This window comes from Pediculus humanus, genomic scaffold (assembly GCF_000006295.1).
Source record: "Pediculus humanus corporis 1103172108281 genomic scaffold, whole genome shotgun sequence".
In the NCBI taxonomy this organism is placed as follows: Eukaryota; Metazoa; Arthropoda; class Insecta; order Psocodea; family Pediculidae; genus Pediculus; species Pediculus humanus.
This window is the reverse complement of record NW_002987850.1, coordinates 1419861-1440968: the sequence shown is the minus strand read 5'-3', so window position 1 is coordinate 1440968 and position 21108 is coordinate 1419861. Positions and strand designations below refer to the sequence as shown.

General features: G+C 32.1%; 2 protein-coding genes across 2 annotated transcripts; one reads left to right on the top strand and one right to left on the bottom strand.

Annotated features, from left to right (window-relative positions):
• Positions 1-14535: 14535 nt before the first annotated feature.
• On the top strand, positions 14536-17302 carry Phum_PHUM515250 (Mannosyl-oligosaccharide glucosidase, putative; the record flags this gene model as incomplete). The annotated part of the gene is made up of 2 exons (XM_002431155.1): positions 14536-14550; positions 14858-17302. 2 exons carry the CDS (start codon positions 14536-14538, stop codon positions 17300-17302), a joined length of 2460 nt encoding a protein of 819 aa, XP_002431200.1.
• A 1637-nt stretch (positions 17303-18939) lies between these two features.
• Positions 18940-20781, bottom strand: Phum_PHUM515240 (alpha-centractin, putative; the record flags this gene model as incomplete). The annotated part of the gene is made up of 5 exons (XM_002431154.1): positions 18940-19083; positions 19242-19788; positions 19876-20202; positions 20284-20348; positions 20734-20781. The coding sequence occupies 5 exons, from the start codon at positions 20779-20781 to the stop codon at positions 18940-18942; spliced, it is 1131 nt and encodes a 376-aa protein (XP_002431199.1).
• Between the last annotated feature and the right edge of the window lie 327 nt (positions 20782-21108).

Genomic DNA, 21108 nt, shown 5'->3' with positions numbered 1-21108 from the left:
AAAAAAAAAAAAAACTTGACCCGTCGGGATCCCGCGCGTCGAAGAACAAATAAAGAAAGAAACGTCACGTTTATTTTATTTTATTTTTTTTATGTAATTGGAAATTCCAGTTTGGGAAATTCTCGGAACTTTTACCACAGACACCGCCGCCATTACCGTCATCGTCATCATCATCATTACCGCCACCACCCGCCCCCCCCATCGTCACCCCTCCCCTCACGTAAAAACGATTCGTTCGACGTCGTAATGAGAAAAACGAAAGAGAGGAAGAGAGAAACGGAAGGGACCCCAGCATCCCCCCTGTCGTCATCGTCGTCACGTGACATCACGCCCCATACAAATTATTACCATATCTATATCTATTATTAAATACTATATCTCGAAATGAATCTCGAGATCGATTCGAGATCTCGAGAATCGAAACAACGCAATCATTTTTAACGCGGCGTAGTATAATAAGAAACCCCCCCAAAAAAAAAACCTCAAGTTCGTGTAATTTTCCCCCCCCCCCATGTGGAAATTTGACGTCATTTTTTTACTGAATCGCATCGAACGTTTTCTTCTCCTCCATCATCATCATCATCATCATCTTTTTTTCCAGGTTTAAAAAAAAAAAAAAAACGGAAAAATGCAAGTCGACGCAAGCGTTTCGAACGACTCCATAAAAATTCGTTTTAGTAATTGCGGTCAATTATTACGAACGCAACTCCTACCGTACAACTTGCAATAACATGTTTCAATTTTGTTCACGCCATTTTGTTTTTCCAACGCAAATTCAATTTTATCATCATCATCATCATCGTTCATCGGGATTTACTCCCGTACCCAAAAACAAAAACCTAAAATAAGCAAGAAAGAAAAGCGAGAAAATTCATTCATCACAAACTTTCGGTTTTCTAGTCTTTTATCCTCAACCGATTTTGACTGCCACGGGCGGTACTCCTATCTATCATACTACCGGTACTACCCGTACAACCGACTCCACTACCCACCTTCACCTCGTCCTTCCGACCGTCATTCTACGACACTGACTCATTATTATTATTATTATTATTATTATTACCACTACCGAGAAATCATTATGTATTTCAATGTAAATGACTTTTCATTAACGTCGTCGTCGGCTCCTCTGACGTAACGTAAACGACGTGGAAATAGAAACGAGGTAAAAACTACTACTACGACGATGACGATGACGATCGTAATAATAAAAACAACGTAAAAAAAAAAAAAAAATCCTACAAGTTTACAATTGAAAAGTATACACGAGAGAAAGTTTCGTTTTTACAATTTACACGTTTTTAAGGGATTTAATTTCGGAGGCGAGTGTACGCTTCACGATTTTTTTTTTTATGTACCAACTTCCCACGGTGTTGCAATCAACTTATTAAAATATTCTTATTCAATTATTATTATTATTTTCATCTGACGTTACCTTAACTGTTTTTTTTTTCTTTTTTTTTCTATCTTTATCCTTCTCCATTCTCTTCCTCGTATTCTCTCTCTCTCTCTCTCTCTCACTCGCACTCATTCGTTTTTTCCTTCCTTCTCCGATACGTTAAAAACGTGAAGGAAAAAAGACAAGGATCGAAACCTTTTCTTCTCCTTTTTTTTTTTTTTTTTTAAAATTCTTTCGGTTGTGCGAATTCTATTGGTTTGATCTCTAGAGTGAGAGAGTGAGAGTGAGAGAGAGAGAGAGAGAGAGAGAGAGAGAAAAGAGTACAAAAAAAAATCAATTCCATTCAATTAATCACGGTAATTTTCAAATAATAAATTGATAACGTTATCATCATCATCATCGTCATTATTATTATTATTATTATTATTATCATTCCAAAACAGGTTTTTAATTAATCTTCCTCCTTTTGAACAAAAAAAAAAAAAAAACCAATAATTATCATTATTATCGTTTTTTCTTCAATTTTCGAAACGGTGCGCACACACGCACACACATACACGCACACGCACGCACACGCACGATTCCCATTCGAATATTAACCACATACGACCAAATTACCCCATCATCAACACAACCCCTTTATGATTTTAAAGGGAGAGAGGGAGGGAGGGAGCGAAGAAGAAAAGAAAGAAGAAAAAAGGTAAAAACGCGTACCGTATCGGTAAATGAGAATCGCCATGTTTGTCGGGTGAAACTCGCGAATTGTTTCAACACGATCGAAATAACTCGAATATTTTTCTTGACCTGCGTTGACATGAGATCTGTGGGAAGAGTGAAAGGTCTTCTTCCACCATTTTTCTTCTATTTTTTTCCTTTCTTTTAAATTTAAACAATTCCGAGAAAACCTTTTACGTATTTACACACACACACACACACACACACACACACACACAACCCCCAAATCATTCTCCTTACCCTCGCGCACCACTCGCGACCCCACGCGACGCATATCCGTTAATAAAAAATTAATAATAATAATAATAAAAATAATAAAAATTATTAAAAAAAAAAGATAATAATGATAAAAAACTTACAAAGTCCGATTCTTTTCTTGATTTTTTTCAATACATTCATTTTGCTCCGAATCGGAGCGAATATGTCATCCATGCACTGACACCTATGATCAGGATTTGAGGATGGAGATTCACTTTGCACTCCGGAAACTCCCATTTGACCGCCAAAAATTTTCCCCTTTTTTTATTTGAAATAAATAAATATTTTTTTTTTAAAACGACAAACTACGCAATTTACGCGTAAAATAAATTTTTTTTCTTTTTTTTTATTTCAATAACAAACGAAGACGACGACGACGACGGCGAGGAAAAGGGGGAAGAAAACGCGAAACGTCATTTTCCGCCGAATCAAAAAAAAAAATTTTTCTTTAAAAAAAAAAAATTCTCGCGACAAAATTCCCCTTTTAACACAAAACAAACCGATGATTATAAATCGAAAGAGGTATAAAAAAATTATTTTTTTTCCAAAAAACTAATAAATAATAATAATAATAATTTAAATTAAATTAAAAAAAAAAAAAAAAAAAAAAATTTTTTTTCATGTACACTCGAACACGTACGTACGTCAACTACGACACTCACTCGACTGACCTCACAAAACCGTGAAACTAAAATGACTGAACTTAAACTAAAACTCGATTCGACGAATGCGGCGATACGTAAAATAAATGCGTGCGAGAGAGATAGAGAGATAGATATAGTCACGATCGAATGTAAAGAAAACGACTGGCGTGTGTGTGAGAGAGAGAGAGAGAGAGAATATTTAAAATAAAAAGTGGGGGAACGATTTTAATTCTGTCAAACGACAGCTGCCGCTCTTTCCCTTCCTTCCCTTCCTCCCTTCCTTCCTTCCTTCACTCTATTCTCCTTTTTTTTTTTTTTTTTCGGAGTATGAATCAAAATTTTTAAAACTTTACCCCCCCCCCTCCCCTCCCAACCCTCCTCCCTTCCATTCCCTTCACTCTCTCTTTTTATCCCTTTTATCGAAATTCAAATTTGGCTTTTTTTTTTTTTTTAAAAAGTTGGTAGACGCAGGGGAAAAGGGGGGGGGAAAAACAACATAACCCGATTTGGAAAAAAAAAAACAATATGGCGGATAATTTCAATGTGATTAATAATAATAATAACAGAAACAACAACAATCGAAATACTAAACGATTATCGAAACGCAGCAAAAAAAAAAAAAAAAAAAAAACATTTTGTTTCATTTCGAAAATTTTTTTTTTTTTTCATTTTTCCCCGAATTAATTAATTAATTTTTTTTTTTTTTTTGGGGGGGGGAAATGAGTGAGGAGGGGAGGAATTTCATCGAGATTGAAATGACGTAATCGTATTGAAATTTATTACAACGGTATGATATTTTATATTTAAAAAAAAAAAAAAACTAACTCTTTTAAATAATCCGCCATTTGTTTTTTCCCCGCCCCCCCCCCTTTAAACAACTCTTATTCATTATTATTATTATTATTATTAGCATACGAGATTTTCACTAAATTTTCCTTAAAAAATGAATTCAAATACTATTTTAAAAAAAAAAACTATCCAGAAGCCATTTTTAAAACAAAACAAAAAAAAAAATGAAAAAATGAAAACTAAGTCAATAATCCAACCTTGAAATTCACTCAAACGTGACTTTAACATGATGAAAACTCTAATAATAATAATAATAACAATAACAATAATAATAATAATAATAATAATGATAATAATAAAAGATTTTTGTAAAAAAAATTATTATTTTTTTTCCATTTTCGAAATCAATTTTAATTAATGAGTTGAAGAGTAAAATCCCAAAAATTTCTAAATTTAACTCATTAAGAAATCATACCTGAGACTTCTCTCTCTCTCTCTCTCTCTCTTTCTCTCTTTCTCTCTCGTGAAGAATTAACAAAATCGGCCGTAACCAAAAGAAAGAACTCAATGAGAAATTTCAAAAAAAAAAAAAAAAAAAAAAAAAGAAACAAACAAATAAAAAAATCATCGCGGTCAACATCCGAACACAATTTCAACATCCTCGATTGAACCTTAATACGAACCTTAAAAAAATAATAATAAGAGAGAGAGAGAGAGAAAGAGAACGATTACATGGGATCTTATTGAGTGAGAGAAAGACATCGACATAAAATCGATTCCCAAAAAAAAAAAAAAATACTATGTAATCGAAAACAACAGTGGCACCAGAAGCAGCAACAGGAGCAGCAACAGCAGGAGTTAAAGGAGTCCCCACTTAAAGCATAACTCCACTTATTTTCTTTCGCGATACGTCGTTACGGGTGAAAAACAATTTTCCAAAACGATTTTCGGAGGGAGGGGGGCAGGGAAAAGACAAACAACAAACGAAAACAAAACAAACCACAAAAAAAAAAACGATGACGAGGGAAATTTTTTTTTCTAAATATACATCAGTTGGTATACGTGTAAGCCGGGTATGCTTGTGTGCGTGTATGTGCGTGTACGTGTGCGCGTGCGTATGTAAGTTAGCATTAACAGCGACCGTATATAAAAAAAAAAAAAAAAAAAAAACCTCCATGTTGCGTCTGATGACAGCTGCAGACTGGCTCTGCCACTCCGGCAGATGTATATACATCTAAAATGAAAATGTGTTTTTCAAATACTTATATAATATTCATTGGGGAAGTTTTTATATATATACGTATCCCGTCCTAGCATTTGTGACTCCGCGGAGGAAGGAAAAAAAGAGAGAGAAAAAAGAGGGAGAGAAAGAGAGAGAGAGAGAGACAACAAAATAATAACAATCGTCGTCGAATATACTATTATTATTATTATTATTATTTGCATCCCCGAAAACCGAGTCCGTTTTTTACTTTTGGTAATTTTTTTTGGGATTTCACCGATATCGCTTTCGATATCGGTCGCCATTTTTCTTTTTTTTCTCCCGCTTTCTTCTACGACTTTTACCCACGGGGTTCCCCACGTAAAAGTTTTCATTTTTTCGATACGATACGATACGATATATCGTTTACGGGTATATAATTACCGAAAAAACCTTCGACTACTAAAACTAACGTAAAAAATATATATATATATCGTTTTACATTTTACGAGCGTTTAGTTTATTTTTTTTTTTTTTTCTTTTTTCTTCTGCCACGTTAACTTTACTTATTTACTTTGTTTCTTCTTTCTCGACAGGAAAAAAATTCCAAACAACCGCAAAACTTTTAACGTAAATAAATAAACCAAAAAAAAATTTGAAATTTTTTCTTCTAAACGCAAACTGCAAAACATTATCCAGATTTAATAAATAAATAATTTAAATGTTGTTTCCCCCCTTCTCCCGTGGGATTCCCCCCCCCCTTTCTCCCTACAAATAAAATTCCAAAATTTGTTTTTTTTTTCTTTTGCCAAAATAAATAAATAAATAAAACTAAAACTTCTGGAAAGTTTTTTTTTTTTTTTTTTTTTTTTACAGCGTCGATTGAAAAGAGAGAAACAAAAAGTAATTCGAGATATCGAAAAAAAAAAAAAAAAATTCGACAAACGTTACGGAAATAATAATAATAATAATTTTATTTTTAAAATTCAAAAGAGAGAGAGAAAAAAAAAAATTCGATTCCCGTTTCCGCAAACAAAACGAACGATTTATATGTTGTTTGTTGTTTGTTTCGGATTAAAAAATATGAAAAATTTAAGACGACGATAAAATTTTTTTTTTTTTTTTCGTATGAATTAATTTACACACGCGTCTTCTGCTCGTGCCGCAACATAACCGTTACAAAAAAAAAAACAACGACGTCAGTCCAAAAAAAAAAGAAAAAGCGAAGCAATTAAATGATATGAGATGAATCCGTTTAAAGCAGCATCGCAAGTATAAAAAAAAAAAAAAAAAAAAAAAATGTCGACGCGACAAAAAAACCCGAAAAAGTTAAGATATCAAAAAAAAAAAAAAAAAAAAAAAGGCGACACTCAGCAACAACAATACTGCCAACATTAAATGCAAAATTAACAAAAAAAAAAAAAAATTGTCTCACTGTCGCGAAACTTCAAAATCGGAGAAAAGAGAGAGAGGGAGAGAGAGAGAAAAAAAAAGTCGAATTCGTTCGTAGAGTTTCTCAAATTCGACCGGGAATACCTGAACACCTGAACATTTTTCGAACAGATGTTTCCCCCCACGTGGCTTCATTTAGTCTGAACGAAAGGGTTAAATAAAAAAAAAAATAAAATCCCGATTGCAAAACAAAATGTGCAAAAAAAAAAAAAAATAATTGGTAACCCTTTCGTATCTCGTACATCTGTACGAATTCGCCACAATTTGTTTTCGTTTCCCTTCCCTTCCCTCCCCTCCCCCTCTCTTTCGTATCGTTCCTCGACCGCTGACGTCTGGGTAAAAGAAGAAAAAAAAGAAAAAGTTAAAAACATCCTCTTACTCCTACTCCGAGCAACCGGAAACCTTATTAAAAAATTTCTATACGAGAGAAACGAATGAATGAATGAACGAACGAACAAACGAACAAACGAACGATGTAGAAAACAAAAGAATGAATAATAATAATAATGATAACAATAATAAACGATTCAACGAATACCTAAATATCAAATCGGTCAAGGTAGCCTGATCACTTAAGGACTATGAGAAAGGATGTACACGAGAGAATCTTTGAGATGGAAAAATAAAAAATGGGGCCCATCGTCATGACGTCACCGGTCATATACTGCACTTCCTCTTATCGACATTTAAAATTTTCTAAGGCATCCGCGAAACGAAAATAAATCCGATCGATTCCGCGGTGATCGAATTCTATTTCGAAAATTTTTCAATCTCGACTTTCTCTCTCCCCCCCTTCGTCCCTTCGGGTTTGATTGTGACGTCACACCCGTAATTAACCACCCTTATCCGTCTTAATTTGTAATGTTCGCGCGCGTATCCCGAAAGTAAACAAACCCCCATTTCCCACCCCTTCCCGCTGCCTCCTGTATTTATATAGTTGAATTTTTAATCGATTATTATTAAATTTTTGTTTTATTACTCTATGACGCGTCGTCGACGGGAAGCTTTTCTTTTCACACACAACAAAAAACTTTTATAAAATTAAAAACCGGATGTGAAGCTCTTGACGTGCTCCATAAATTTTTCTAGTGATTGATTTTTTTTTTTTTTCTCGTTTCCAGTCCCCTTACGTACCCTCATCCCCCTCATTTCCTCTACACTACCCCCTCATCTTATTAAACGTCTTACGTTCGTGTTAATTACGAAAAAAAAAAAAAATTAAATTTATTTATTCTATGGATAATCGATTGATTTCTTACCGGTGATATCGAAAATTCATTCCGCTTTTATTTTTCTCCGCATTTTTCTTTTTTCTTTTTCCCCCCGGGGGGAGAGGGGACGAAGAGGAGGGGATAAGCTTTTCGCACGTTTTTTCATTAATTTTTTGACTCCAAACTAAAAAAAAAAAAAAGTTAAAATAAAAAAGTTAAATAGGTTCAAGTTGTATTATTCGTTGATACGAAAGATTCGAAACCTTTTACCTTTCCTTACACCTCCACCCCCTCTCCCTCCCCCCGCAAAAAAGGAAAAAAGCTTTCACCTATACCTGAAAACGGAAACAACAACAACAGACACTAATTTTCATAAAAAGAAATTTAATTTCCAACCAAAAAAAAAAAATACAAAACCTTCTGCCCTGACAACCTGTCACATCTGCTCTCAAAGATAATAATATTAATACGTATGATAATAATAATAATAATAATAACCTAATCATTAATTAATTTAAAAAAAAAAAAAAAAGTATCTGGCGGCGTTTTTTCACCTGTCCCGACTTATAAGCTAAACATTTGTAATTTTAATATTCCTATACGCGCAGCCTCTTCCTCTTTTTATAAAAAAAAAAAAAAAAAACAATCTGCAGAAGCAAAAAAAATTATCATTATTATTATTATTATTTTTACCTCCGCGAAAACGGATGGTAATGAACGGAACAATGTACACGACAAACATTACACAATAGAAACAGGAAGGAAACACAGGACCCTTCAAAAAAGGATATCGAAAATAACAAAAAAAAAAGGAAAGAAAGAAAGAAAGAAACCCGGGGAGGAAGGGAGGGAGAGGGGGAATCAATGAAAAAAAATAAAAATAAAAATTTATGTGTGTGTGTGTGTGTGTTGGTAGGTACCTCCAGATTCAAAGCAGAACACCTTTAGTTTATCATATCCATCCCGTCAAGGTGTTGTCTTTCTTCTTCCCCCTCCCCTTCGTCCTCTCTCTCTTTTTCTTTCAGTCAACCCCTGAAATAATCCCGTTTAATTCCAGCAGTTCTTTTATCGTTTCACTGGAATGATTCTTCATTCTCCCTCTCCCTCTCTCGTTCCCTCTCGTTTTAAAACATACGTTTATTACCTAAACGAATTCGTTCCCGAGTCTTTTTAAACTTTTTTTTTTTCAAAAAGGTTTTTCGGTCTTTAGCCACGCGCCAAATGGAGCTGAAAAACATCTGCTCCTATGGAGTTCCGCTTGTGCCACGCGTCTCCTTTACGAAAAGGTGGAAAAATTTCAGGGTGTATGTGTACACTCCGTACGATTACTCTCTCTCTCTCTCTCTCTCTCTCTCTCTTTTTCATTTTAATAATAATAATAATAATCTTATCACATAATACGACGACGTATATAAAAATAAAAAAAATTATCAGAGCAATTAATCGAAATGTTTTGTAATGACGACGTGACGTCATCAATAAATAAATCATTATCGGATTTCGTCGTCGTCGTCGCTGTCGTTTGTTCAGTTTTCCGTCGGACGGACTTTTCTTTATTTATAAAAAAAAAAAAAGCCTGAATCTACGCATCAGACATTTGGAAAAACGAAACCTTCAGGAGGTTAGACAACAATTAAAATCCTAAAAAAAAAAACATGCTGGTACCGTGAGAATAAAAAAGAGAGAGAGAGAGAAAGAGAGAGAGAGAGAGAGAGACAAGTCCAAAGACTTTTATTGTGTTTTTTTCAATGGTTCTCTAGAACGATTCTGATTGGTTGAAAAATGATGAGGCACGTGCCAGAAGTGTTCCAGGTCGATCCGAAAATAAAATAAATACAAAAAAAAAAAAAAAACATGAAATAATAAAACAGCTGTTTCTAACAATACCTATAATTTTTTTTTTTAATACCTGAAATTTAAGGTTTTTTTTTTTTAATACAAAAAACGTCTACTGCAAAAAAAAAAAAAAAGGTTGTTGGGTAATTTTTCTCTCTTTCTGTCTCTTAACAAACAGCTGTTTCGTTCGTTAACTTCTTCTTTTCATCTGATAAAAACAAAAACAAAAAGTCGATCGATAGATCGATCGATCTATCGAAATTAATAAATTTTTTTTAAGGGAGCAAAAAGGAAATGAAAAAATTTTGCAATAAATAAAAGAGAAAAAATGCATTTCGTTATTACGTCGATTACGATTAATCGAAAATCGAAACCGCGATTATTAAATTCCACCGGAATGTATTCTCTAAATAATAATAATAATAATAATAATTTCAAAATCGAATTTCGATAACGTTAATTACAACGAATCGATGCCGACCAGAAAAAAACAAACACAAAATTCGCAGGTCGACGTTGACCTACCTCCCTCCCCCCCACGACGACGTAAAAGTCACGTCGAATGAAATTCAATGGACACACAATGCGATTGCATAACACAATGGTGCCAACAATACAAAAAGAAAAAAAAGAAGAAAAAATTATTTTCGTGCGGTGACTTCGAATAATAGTACCCACTCGAAAATCTTTTGTGAACGTAATACGAGGTGGCTTCAATGAAATCACCTGATGAGGGATGAAAAGAAAAATTTTTTAAGACGTAAGAAAAAAATCTTTTTTTCCCTCCCCCCTCCCCTCACCTTCTGACACACCTGAAAACGTGGAAGGAAAGAAAAAAACACCGAATCGTATATTCCCATGATCGGGATGTTTATGATGTTGATGTTTGTCAACCTGTCAAATGAGAACCGTCGATGACGGAGCAAGAAAAACAACAACAACAACGATGATGATAATGATAATAATAAAAGGCAACAACCTCGATCAGAAAAAAACAAATTTAATCAATCAATAAGAAAATCGTTGGATTTAATACGTCATAGAGTAAAAAAAAGAAACGAATCGAGTAAATCGTAATTAAATATTCCAGACGCTTCCCGACGTTCATTACGTTTTTTTTTTTTCCAAAAATAATAATAATAATAACAATAATAATAATAATAATAATAATAATAATAATAATAATAATAACGACGACCTAAGCACATATAAAATCGAATAAAATAATTTTTAAATTGATTTCCGGGATGCTGAATCGAATTTATCTCCTCGTATCGTTTCTCGCAAATAAATTCAAAAAAAAAAAAAAAAATGTCTGAACGTTTTTTTTTTCGTTTCCTGTCCATCCCACCCCCTACCCCCCTACCCCCTTCCCCAACCTTGATCAACCTCGCTCGATTTTGAAAAAACGACGATTATCGTACGATTTGCAAAATAAAATGGTAATTCGCGGTCGCGTTTCCGGTTCGCCAAACGACACCGGAAATTCAGACAGACGACGATGATGCATAATCAGCGTCTCGAAATGATGATGATGATGATGATGGCGTTTAATTGTTTCTTTCCTTTTTTTTTTTTTTTTTTTTAATCGCGGAAAATGCACGTTTTCGTCAATGAACGTTCACCGCGGGGGGGGGGGGGGCGAGGAATAGAATTCAAAAAAGTGCGCGAACGAAAACAAAAAAAAAAAAAAACATGGCGTCCAACCCCAAAACCAGTTCGTCGCTTCCCCTTAATAATAATTTATTTTATGCTAATAAATCTAGTTTGGTAAAAATTATATAATAATGATAATAATAAAATCACCCCTAATTTTTTTTTTTTTTTTTACTCGTTTCCTGTCACCCTGTTGCTTTTCAGTAGCGTAACTAGAAAATTGTAAAAAATACCTCAACGATATATGAAATTAAACGGGATCGTATTTAAAGAGTGAAAAAAACAAAGAAACGTTTTAATTTTTTTTTTGTTAATCATTCGTGACTTTCATTCGTGCCACGGCGTCCGCCATTTTGTTTAAGACAAAAAAAAAACAGTAATAATAATAATTTTTCACCTGTTCATACGTCTATCAATTTACGACTGGATTTGAATTTTAACTTTTTTAAGACCACGATCGCCGATATACCGGAAATAAATAATAATAATAATAATAATAATAATAATAATAATAATAATAATAATAATCAAAATAAAAGTTAAATACGTAATAATCGCTTAGGTCAAAGGTGAAAATCTAAAAACCAAAAAAAAAAAAAAAAATGGCGGCCTTCGAATAAATTCATTGCTTATTATTTATTTATTTGGCAAAATTCCTACGGTCCCGCAATTTTTTTTTTTTTCTTTTTCGGTGAAAGCCTTTCGAATTTAAAATAATAATAATAATAGTAATAATAATAATAATAATAATATTAAATCTTTTTAAACACTATAAAGTATAAATAACGGTTATAAAAAATAATAAAAATAAAACGACGGTTATTATTTATATATACGTATTTCTTTTTCCGAACCATAAAATCTAATGTTTTCAATACGTTCGCCATATTTATTAATACCATTTGATTTACAACCCGTTTGTTTTTTTTTTTTTTTTTCACTCTATTTCATTATTATTTTATTATCGATGGGGAAAAACAACAAACAAACAAACAAACAGACGACAATTTATCGAATTAATTTTTATTATAATAACTGCGAACCTTAAACGTCGTTATTATCGAAATGACAAGACAGGAGAAAGAGAAAATGGCGCGTAAAATTTTCGTCGTGGAACCAATCCAAAAACAAAAAATAATAAACGTGTTTTTAATTACGCGGTTTTTATTTATGAAATTTATTTGGGAACCACCACCACCCTCCCCGATCCCCCCCCTCCCCCGAAATAAAAACTCGAACGAAAAGTTAAAGACAAAAAAAAAAAAAAAAAAAAAAAATGAAAAGTTCAAAAATAAAATAAAATAAAAAATTATTTTTCATTTGATGTCACATCCAAAAATAAAAAAAAAAAAAATCAACAACAACAACAACAACAAAGAGGCCAAGGGATCATCGCCTATATAATAATAATAATAATAATAAATATAATAATAAATATAAAATTTATTTTTTCCCATTAAAACACAAACGCCACAAAGAGCAAGACAATAAAAAAATAAAAATAAAAAAAAAAGATACATATTAATAATAATGATTGATTATTATTATTATTATCATACACGGTGATAATGATGATGATAATGATGATAATTTTTCATTTTGCTGGAATTTAAACGAAGAAATTAATTGAAATTAATTTTTTTTTTTTTTAAAGTTTTTTTAAAAAGAAAAACTAATAAGTTTCAATACGTTCATCACCTTATCCCTTTTTCATTTCCTGTGGGTTCCCTCTCCCACCCAAGTTACACCTCCTCCCCCCCCCAAATTAGGCAAAAACTTTACTTATATATAAATAAATGAAACGTTATTAAACAATAAGATGACGTATGCAAATATTAACAGAAAAAAAAAAAAAAACTATTGATATTATGTAATTTTTGTTGTTGTTGTTGTTCGATATCATGTCATATATATATATATTTTTAAATTCACATTTATTAAAGTTTCAATTACATTGTTTTATTATTAGAAAAAAAAAAAAACAATTTTAAAATCCATGCAATTTCAATTATTATTATTATTATTTTCATTTGAAATGATTCACACACTTATTCGCTCAAAATATATAGAAATACCAAAATTATATTTTCTATTCGAGTTATTAACAAAGTCGAGTTTCCCCTTCCCTTTTCCCTTTATCCCTCCCACTGATTACTCTTATTCATTTATTTGTCATTACCATAATGACTCAAAGTAATTATCATAAGCCTTAATTCCTTCTTTTTCTTTCTTTCCCAACATTTTCAAAAAAAAAAGAACTCATTAACTAGGAAAACAATTAAGAAAATAACTAAATGAAAAAACTCCATGTTTGTTTTTCATCGATTTCAAAAAAAAAATAAATAAATGATATCAAATTTATTATTGATATTCTTATAGCATTATCAATTGAAAATCAAAATGATTTATTTCATTTCTTTGTTTTAAAATTTATATCATGTTTAAATAATTCTAATTTAAGGAAATCGATTAAAAACAAACCGATTTGGTTTTCCTACTTTTGTTTTCGAATTGACATTTTATAAAAATTTACTCGATTTTATGTTTATTATATGGTTGTATTATGAAAATACCTGAATGATCACAAGGTATTGATTGGTTAATCATAGAGAAAAATTAAAAAGAAACAATCACATAAGAACTAACCTTTGGATATACAAATAAGGTTAAAAATTTTATGATTGTTATATTATCATTATTATGTTTTGCATTTTGAAATATTGTGGGAGAGGGGGGGCGGGCGGCACGAGTGGAATGCAAACAAATTATTTTTATAAAAGTTAAATATTCGATTTCGACATTGTGAAAAAATATATATATATATCTTTTTTTTTTTTTTTCAAAATCAAAATTATCATGATTGCCACATACCGAATCCTAAATTTGTGTTTATCTGTCCCATGATAATTATTCGTTACTTTAACAATTCCACATTTCGTTCCGTTAATATTTTTTCAATTATTTTCATCCATTAAATAGTTATCGGTTTCGTTAATTCTTTTTCATTTTCTAATAAACTTTTTTTTTCGATTTCGTATAATAGAAATAAATAACCGACATAATTATTTTTTGATATAAGTTAATGTTGCCAACTTTTGAAAGCGAAATTTTTTCTATCGACTTCGAGAAATTACGAGAATTTTTTTTTTCATTTTTTTTGTTTTACGATTCGATTTGAAATATAACAAAAAAAAATCGATTATTTTTATATCGAAATTATAAATATCGATAAATCGAAAAAATGTCAAAATCAATTTTGAAAAAGCGGATTCGAAATTTAATATTTTTACCTTTTTGTTTTTTCAAAAGTTGTCGATTCCGGATTACGTTTACCGATCAAATAATAATTTTGATATGGAAGATCAAATAGTAAAAATGAGCTTTTTCGTAGACCGATAGCACATAATAAAATTTTTTTTGAATTTTCCAATGTAATTACACGTGTAAATATATTTTTATAAATATTTTACTTTTTTTTTAAACTCGGTAAGTTGTTTTCTTTTTTTTTGTAATCACGTCTCGTAATTAATAACGAGTAAATTAAAATTTCTAACCAGGTGAGGTTATTTTTGTGGTCCATCATTACAATATCGAAAATTCAAATGTTTTTTTTTTTTTTTTTTATGAAATAAAACATGACGTTTTCTCTTATTGATTATTTTTTGTTATTTTTTAGACGATGCCTAGAACGAAAAATTCTGGCACGCATGAAAAAGCGAGCGGAGATCATAATAAAAATTCAAGTCATAATAAAAACAAACCCAATGATGAGTTGTCACCCATAAGAACCGGAATAACACTCACCTGTTTAATAATAGCTGCCGTTATAGGATTCAAAGGATATTTGGAAACTCGCGTCAACACTAAATTCGACAATGATAAAATGGTGGAAAAATCAGGTTTGGACGTACCACATATGTATTGGGGAAGTTACAGGCCGGGTTTATATTTTGGAATGAAAACTCGGGATTCGAATCCCCTCCTCAGCGGAATCATGTGGTATTCCCCGAAGAAATTAGCACACGGTAACATCGACATAAGGCACTGGTGCGAACAAGGTGACAATTTAAACAAATACACGTGGAAAGAACACGACGGTAGGAATTTTGGCGTGCAGGAAATACACGACGGTCCTTATCGCATGACCGTATCCTTCGTTAAAAGGCCGGGAGGTAATCACGGTGGTGATTGGACGGCACACGTCAAGGTCGAACCGAAATACAACACCACGGAGGAAATATCAATTTTATTTTACGCCGCACTAGAAGACAAGGGTAACGGTTGGCTATCCTCGGGTCCTTATTACGGAAATCTTATATCGAAAATAAAAGGAAACACTCCGGAACTCGGGGATTTTACATTTACTCTCTACGATCAAAATAGAAAAGAAGTGAGCGATTCCTTTCTCAGCACCGTGAGCCCCGGCATACACCTGTTGAAAGAAACCGTTTTAGATTCATTGAGAACGATTAGAAATAAAAAAACGAATAAAATAAAATTCACGTTACCCGGAGAAAGTTTTCGGGATCCCGTGAGCGGACCCCCGCATAATTTCGTCGCGTTGCAAGTCACGGGTCAATTACCCATGGAAACGTATTTCATATTCGAATCCGAAAGCTTTCACAATCGTTCAAACACTCTCCACGGAAAAGTCTATCAAGAAGAATTGGAAAAGCATAGGAAAAATTTCCGGGAAAAATTCGAAAGGACGTACGAATTGGGTAGGAAAAATTTCAGTCCGCAAAAGATTGAATTTGCAAAAGCGGCACTGAGTAATTTGATCGGGGGTATCGGGTACTTTTACGGTTCCTCCAGAGTACAATCATCTCACACGAAGAACACGGTGCCGTACTGGAAAGCTCCGCTTTACACGGCCGTACCATCTAGGAGTTTTTTCCCTCGGGGATTCCTTTGGGACGAAGGTTTTCACGGTCTCCTCATATCGACGTGGGATTTGGATATTGAATTGGACATAATAAATCATTGGTTCGATCTCATGAACATAGAGGGTTGGATTCCGCGAGAGCAAATACTCGGACAGGAAGCTTTGAGCAAAGTACCGGAAGAATTCGTCACGCAGCACAACACGAACGCGAATCCGCCGACGTTTTTCCTCACTTTGAAATTCATTAATCGAAACTATCGGAAAAAGCTTAAAAGCGAAGGGAAATTGCACACCCTTTACAGATTGTATCCGAGGCTCCAGGCTTGGTTCGATTGGTTTAATTACACGCAACTCGGCGACGTTCCAGGATCCTACAGGTGGAAGGGTAGAGATCCGGATGCGGTGAGAGAACTCAATCCTAAAACATTAACGTCCGGTTTGGACGATTATCCGAGAGCGTCGCATCCGACTTCGGAAGAAAGACACGTGGATCTTCGGTGTTGGATCGCTTTGTCGGCATCCACCCTCGCCGAATTGTCTCACACTTTGGGAAGAAATGGGAAAAAGTACGAGAATACTTTTTACTACCTCACGGATCCGAGGTTTTTAAATCATTTGCACTGGAGTTACAGGTCTTCGAGGTATGCCGATTACGGTCTTCACACGGATTCGGTCGTATTGAAAAAACCACCGACGATTCAACGACAACCGGGCACTCCCGTCACGAATCAGGAAAAGGTTCGAGTCGTTTTAAAAAGTCCCGTCTACGATTACGTGGATTCCTCTTTCGGTTACATAAATTTATTTCCCCTCATGACCGAAATCCTCGACAGCGAATCCTCCGAACTCGGACAAGTATTGCTGGATCTAAAAAATCCAGAGTATTTATGGACCGACTACGGTTTGAGATCTCTTTCGACTACGTCACCCATGTACATGAAATACAACACGGAACACGATCCGCCATATTGGAGAGGACCCATATGGATCAACATTAATTATTTGGTCGCGAAAGCGTTGTATAACTATTCGAAAATGGAAGGACCCTACAGGGAAACGGCCAAGGAATTGTACGAGAGGCTAAGGGAAAATTTAATAAATAACATATTCAAAGAATACAAGAGAACGGGTTACATTTGGGAACAGTATAACGACGTGACGGGAGAGGGACAGGGATCGAGACCATTCACCGGATGGTCGTCTTTGGTCGTATTGCTCATGGCCGAAATTTATTGAAATCAAAGGAGGAAATCAAAGGAAAGGAAGGATGGGGAGAAGAGAGAAAAAAAAACGAAAAAGAAAAACACGCGAGCGAAAGAAAAACAAAGAGGAAGCTACTGTTCTTCGAATTGCTCTCCGCGACTCCAAACGCATTCCGAACGGTTCGATTCGATTATTTAACGGTTTTCTACGTGACGTCATCATTATTCTAATTCGCGAATGAAATTTAAATTTAAATTTAAAATTAAAAAAAAAAAAATCGAATGCGCGACACGATTTCGATTCGTTTCTAATTTCTTCGTTCGTAAAATGAAAAAAAAATTTTTTAACGTTTTAATTATTATTATTATTATTATTATTATTGTTATTATTTTTTATTATTATTATTATTTGTTTTTATTTTTTTTTCTATTGATAAATTATACGAAAATAAAAAAAAAAAAAAATTATTTCAATAAATAAATAATAATTAAAATCACAATTGAAAATTCCACCCTCCCCCCCGTTTGAAAACAGCGCTCCTGCCGGATTATTTAGGAACGTTGTTACAACAGAAAAAAAACCTTTTCCGCCATTTTTGTTTTTTTGTTGTTGCACAAAAGTCGCGAAAGGTTAATATTACGATAAATCGATCTCGTTTTTTATTTTTGTTCGATACTTCTCGAAAATCGAAACGATTTTTTGTACGACACCCAAAAAACAATCAAAAAATAATTTAAAATTATTTATTTTTATAAATAAATAAATAAATAACGTTAGCACCATTATTTCATATAATAAAAAAAAAAAAAAAATAATAATAATAATTACAATTTCCTTTTTCATTTAAATTGTAAATTTATTATTAAAGCTAATCAATTTATTTATTTATTTTTTTAATACAAAATATATAAAATTAATTGTTCGAATTTAACAAAAAAAAAAAGAAAAAAAAAATTTTTTTTTCCACGGCGAAAACAACGATTAATTTGATTCCGTCATTTCATTATCATTATCATTATTAATTTTTTAAATGGGGGGGTGTGGGTGGGGGAATCTTAAATTACAAAAAATTTTTTTTGTTTTTTTTCCTCTTATTTAATATCAATTAACGCCGCTTCCGTTCCGCGTTAAATTTACAATCGTAATATTATCGTTATTATTATTATTATTATTATTATTATTATTATTATTAATAAAAAAAAGCTTAAAGCACCGAATTACAAAACAACAATCTACCGCTTCAATAATAATGATACACCACAATATAGAAAATTATCATCATCATCATCATCGTGATAACCCCTATCATAACTTTTATATTAATTTATTATTATTATTATTATTACTTTTTTTTTAAAGCACATTTTTTTTATCGTTAAATTATTTGTGAGAAAGAGAGTGAAAAACGACGGTTGTATAGAGGCTGGGGGAGGGGAGAAGAGGAGAAATAGGGGGTAGGCAAAACGTTTCTATCCGCCATTTTTGTTTTCTTTTGTTTTTCTTCTTTTCAAATCGATCAATAAATAAATAAATAAGTACTAATCGTTACTCTCTCGAATGTTATTAATAATAATAATAATAATAATAATAATAAGGCATGTAAAAGAAATCAATGATAATGAAAAACAATTTTTATAAAAAAAAAAAAAAAAAGAAAAGAAAAAGCCACGTTAAAACGTTTTCCTGTGTACGGCCCTGTGCCCTTCTTCATCATATTCTCTTTTTGATACCCACATTTTTTTGAAAGTATCTAATGATGCTAATATAGAACCCCCTATCCACGTTGAATAAAGCCTTTCCTGAGGCGCGGAGATCTATAATAACATCAACGTGAATTTTTTTTTTTTTTTTTTTTTTCCTTTTTCCTTTAAATCTTTCTATTCGCACGACTGAGTATTTATATGACACGTCGCAAGTAAAAAATTAACAACAATAGAAAAAAGTAATAAATAAGTAAAAAAAAAAAACTTACTCTTAATTTGACGTCTTTAGGTGCGTTTTTCTTTATTTCTCCCAACAATTTATCGCCGAAACCCTTGAAGAGAGTCGAACCGCCGGACAAAACAATGTTTTGATATAAAACTTTTCTTAAATCTAAATCCGATTTCAATATTGAATCCAATAATACTTCGTGCAATCCTGGACATTCGTCACCTATTAAATCAGGTCTAAATAAAACTTCAGGTGCTCTAAATTTTGCAGGACCTATTTCGATTGTGCTACCATCTGGTAATACATATTGTGATCTTTCTAATTCTACAGATTCTTCTTTCACCGGATTACTCGCTAAGTAACACGCTTTTTCTTTAATCGTTTTAACAATTTCAAATTCTGCAGTCGTGTGAAAATTAATACCCTCTCTTTTCAATAATAAATGAAGGTATTTTGTGACGTCACGACCCGCTAAATCTATTCTCATTATGCTATGGGGCAATGCGAAACCTTCGTAAATTGGTACTGCATGAGTTACACCATCGCCAGAATCTAAAACAACTCCTGTCGTTCTACCTGTCGCATACCTGACAAAAAAATTTTCACACATTTATTCGGTTTTTTCCATTGATTAATATCCAATCGATATCATTATTATTATTATAATTACTTACAAACTCAAAACTGCCTGCATTGAAACAAACAATGCTGGAACATTAAATGTTTCGAAAAAAATTTCAGCTGCTCTTTCTCTATTCTTTCTAGGATTTAATGGTGCTTCTGTTAATAAAACAGGATGTTCTTCGGCAAATGTTTGTAATTGATCTTTACTGTAAATATATTGCCAAATTCTTTCCATGTCATTCCAATCTGTTACTATTCCCTGTTCCATCGGATACCTAATACTTAATAATCCTCTGTATTCTTCAGCTTTGGGACCGACAAATATGTCACCTTCTAAGGCACCAGCCATAACCCTAACATGTTTAGGTATTCCAATACTGAAACATAATTTTTTCATTTGTTTTCAATCGTTTTCAATTACTTTTTAATTATAAATTTACAAAAAACAAAAAACTTACTAATTTGGAAAATGACATTTGGGAGTTTGATCTCCAGCAAAACCTGCTTTTATTACTCCAGAACCCTACAATAAATAAATAAAATTAATTTAATATTACAATAAATTGTATATTTATTACTCTCCTATGATAAATGCGTTAAAACTAATAGTATCGTTTAGAATTTTAATTAACTAATAAATATAACCTGAAAATTTTAATTTTAAGGTTCCACGTATGACTACTCTATTAAATAATTATTTTAAGTAAAAATTTTATGATTCCTTCAAAACTATTTCCACTAGCATATTCATCATGTTTAGTATTGTAGTATTTAAAACGTTAAAAACAAATTAAGGCGTTAAATTAATAAAATTTTAATAGGTAATGCAAGGTGTGTCTGAATATGTGCAAGTTGACAGTTAATATAAAATAATTAATTAAATATATTCACAGTTATAATAAACTTACATTATCAATTACTACCGGTTGATTAACGATAACATCGTAAGGTTCCATTTTAAATAATTAATAATATTTTTTTATTAATAAATTAATATATATATAATAAATCTTTTCTTTTTCCTTTTTTTTCTTCTCTTTATGGGAACGAGTACGAGAACTACTTGGTTAGTTACAACTATGACGTAATTTTGTATTTTGACGCCATTTTACCAAAAAAAAAAAAAAATGAGGCAGGAAAATTTGTCGTACTAATTTAAAACTTTTTCTAAATGTATTTTACTCAATTTTTGAACGTTTAAAAAAAAATTAATAAATAATCAAATAATTAACGTTTTAAATTGTTTTTTGTGATTTACGTACCAAAAATTTAAGAATAAAAAG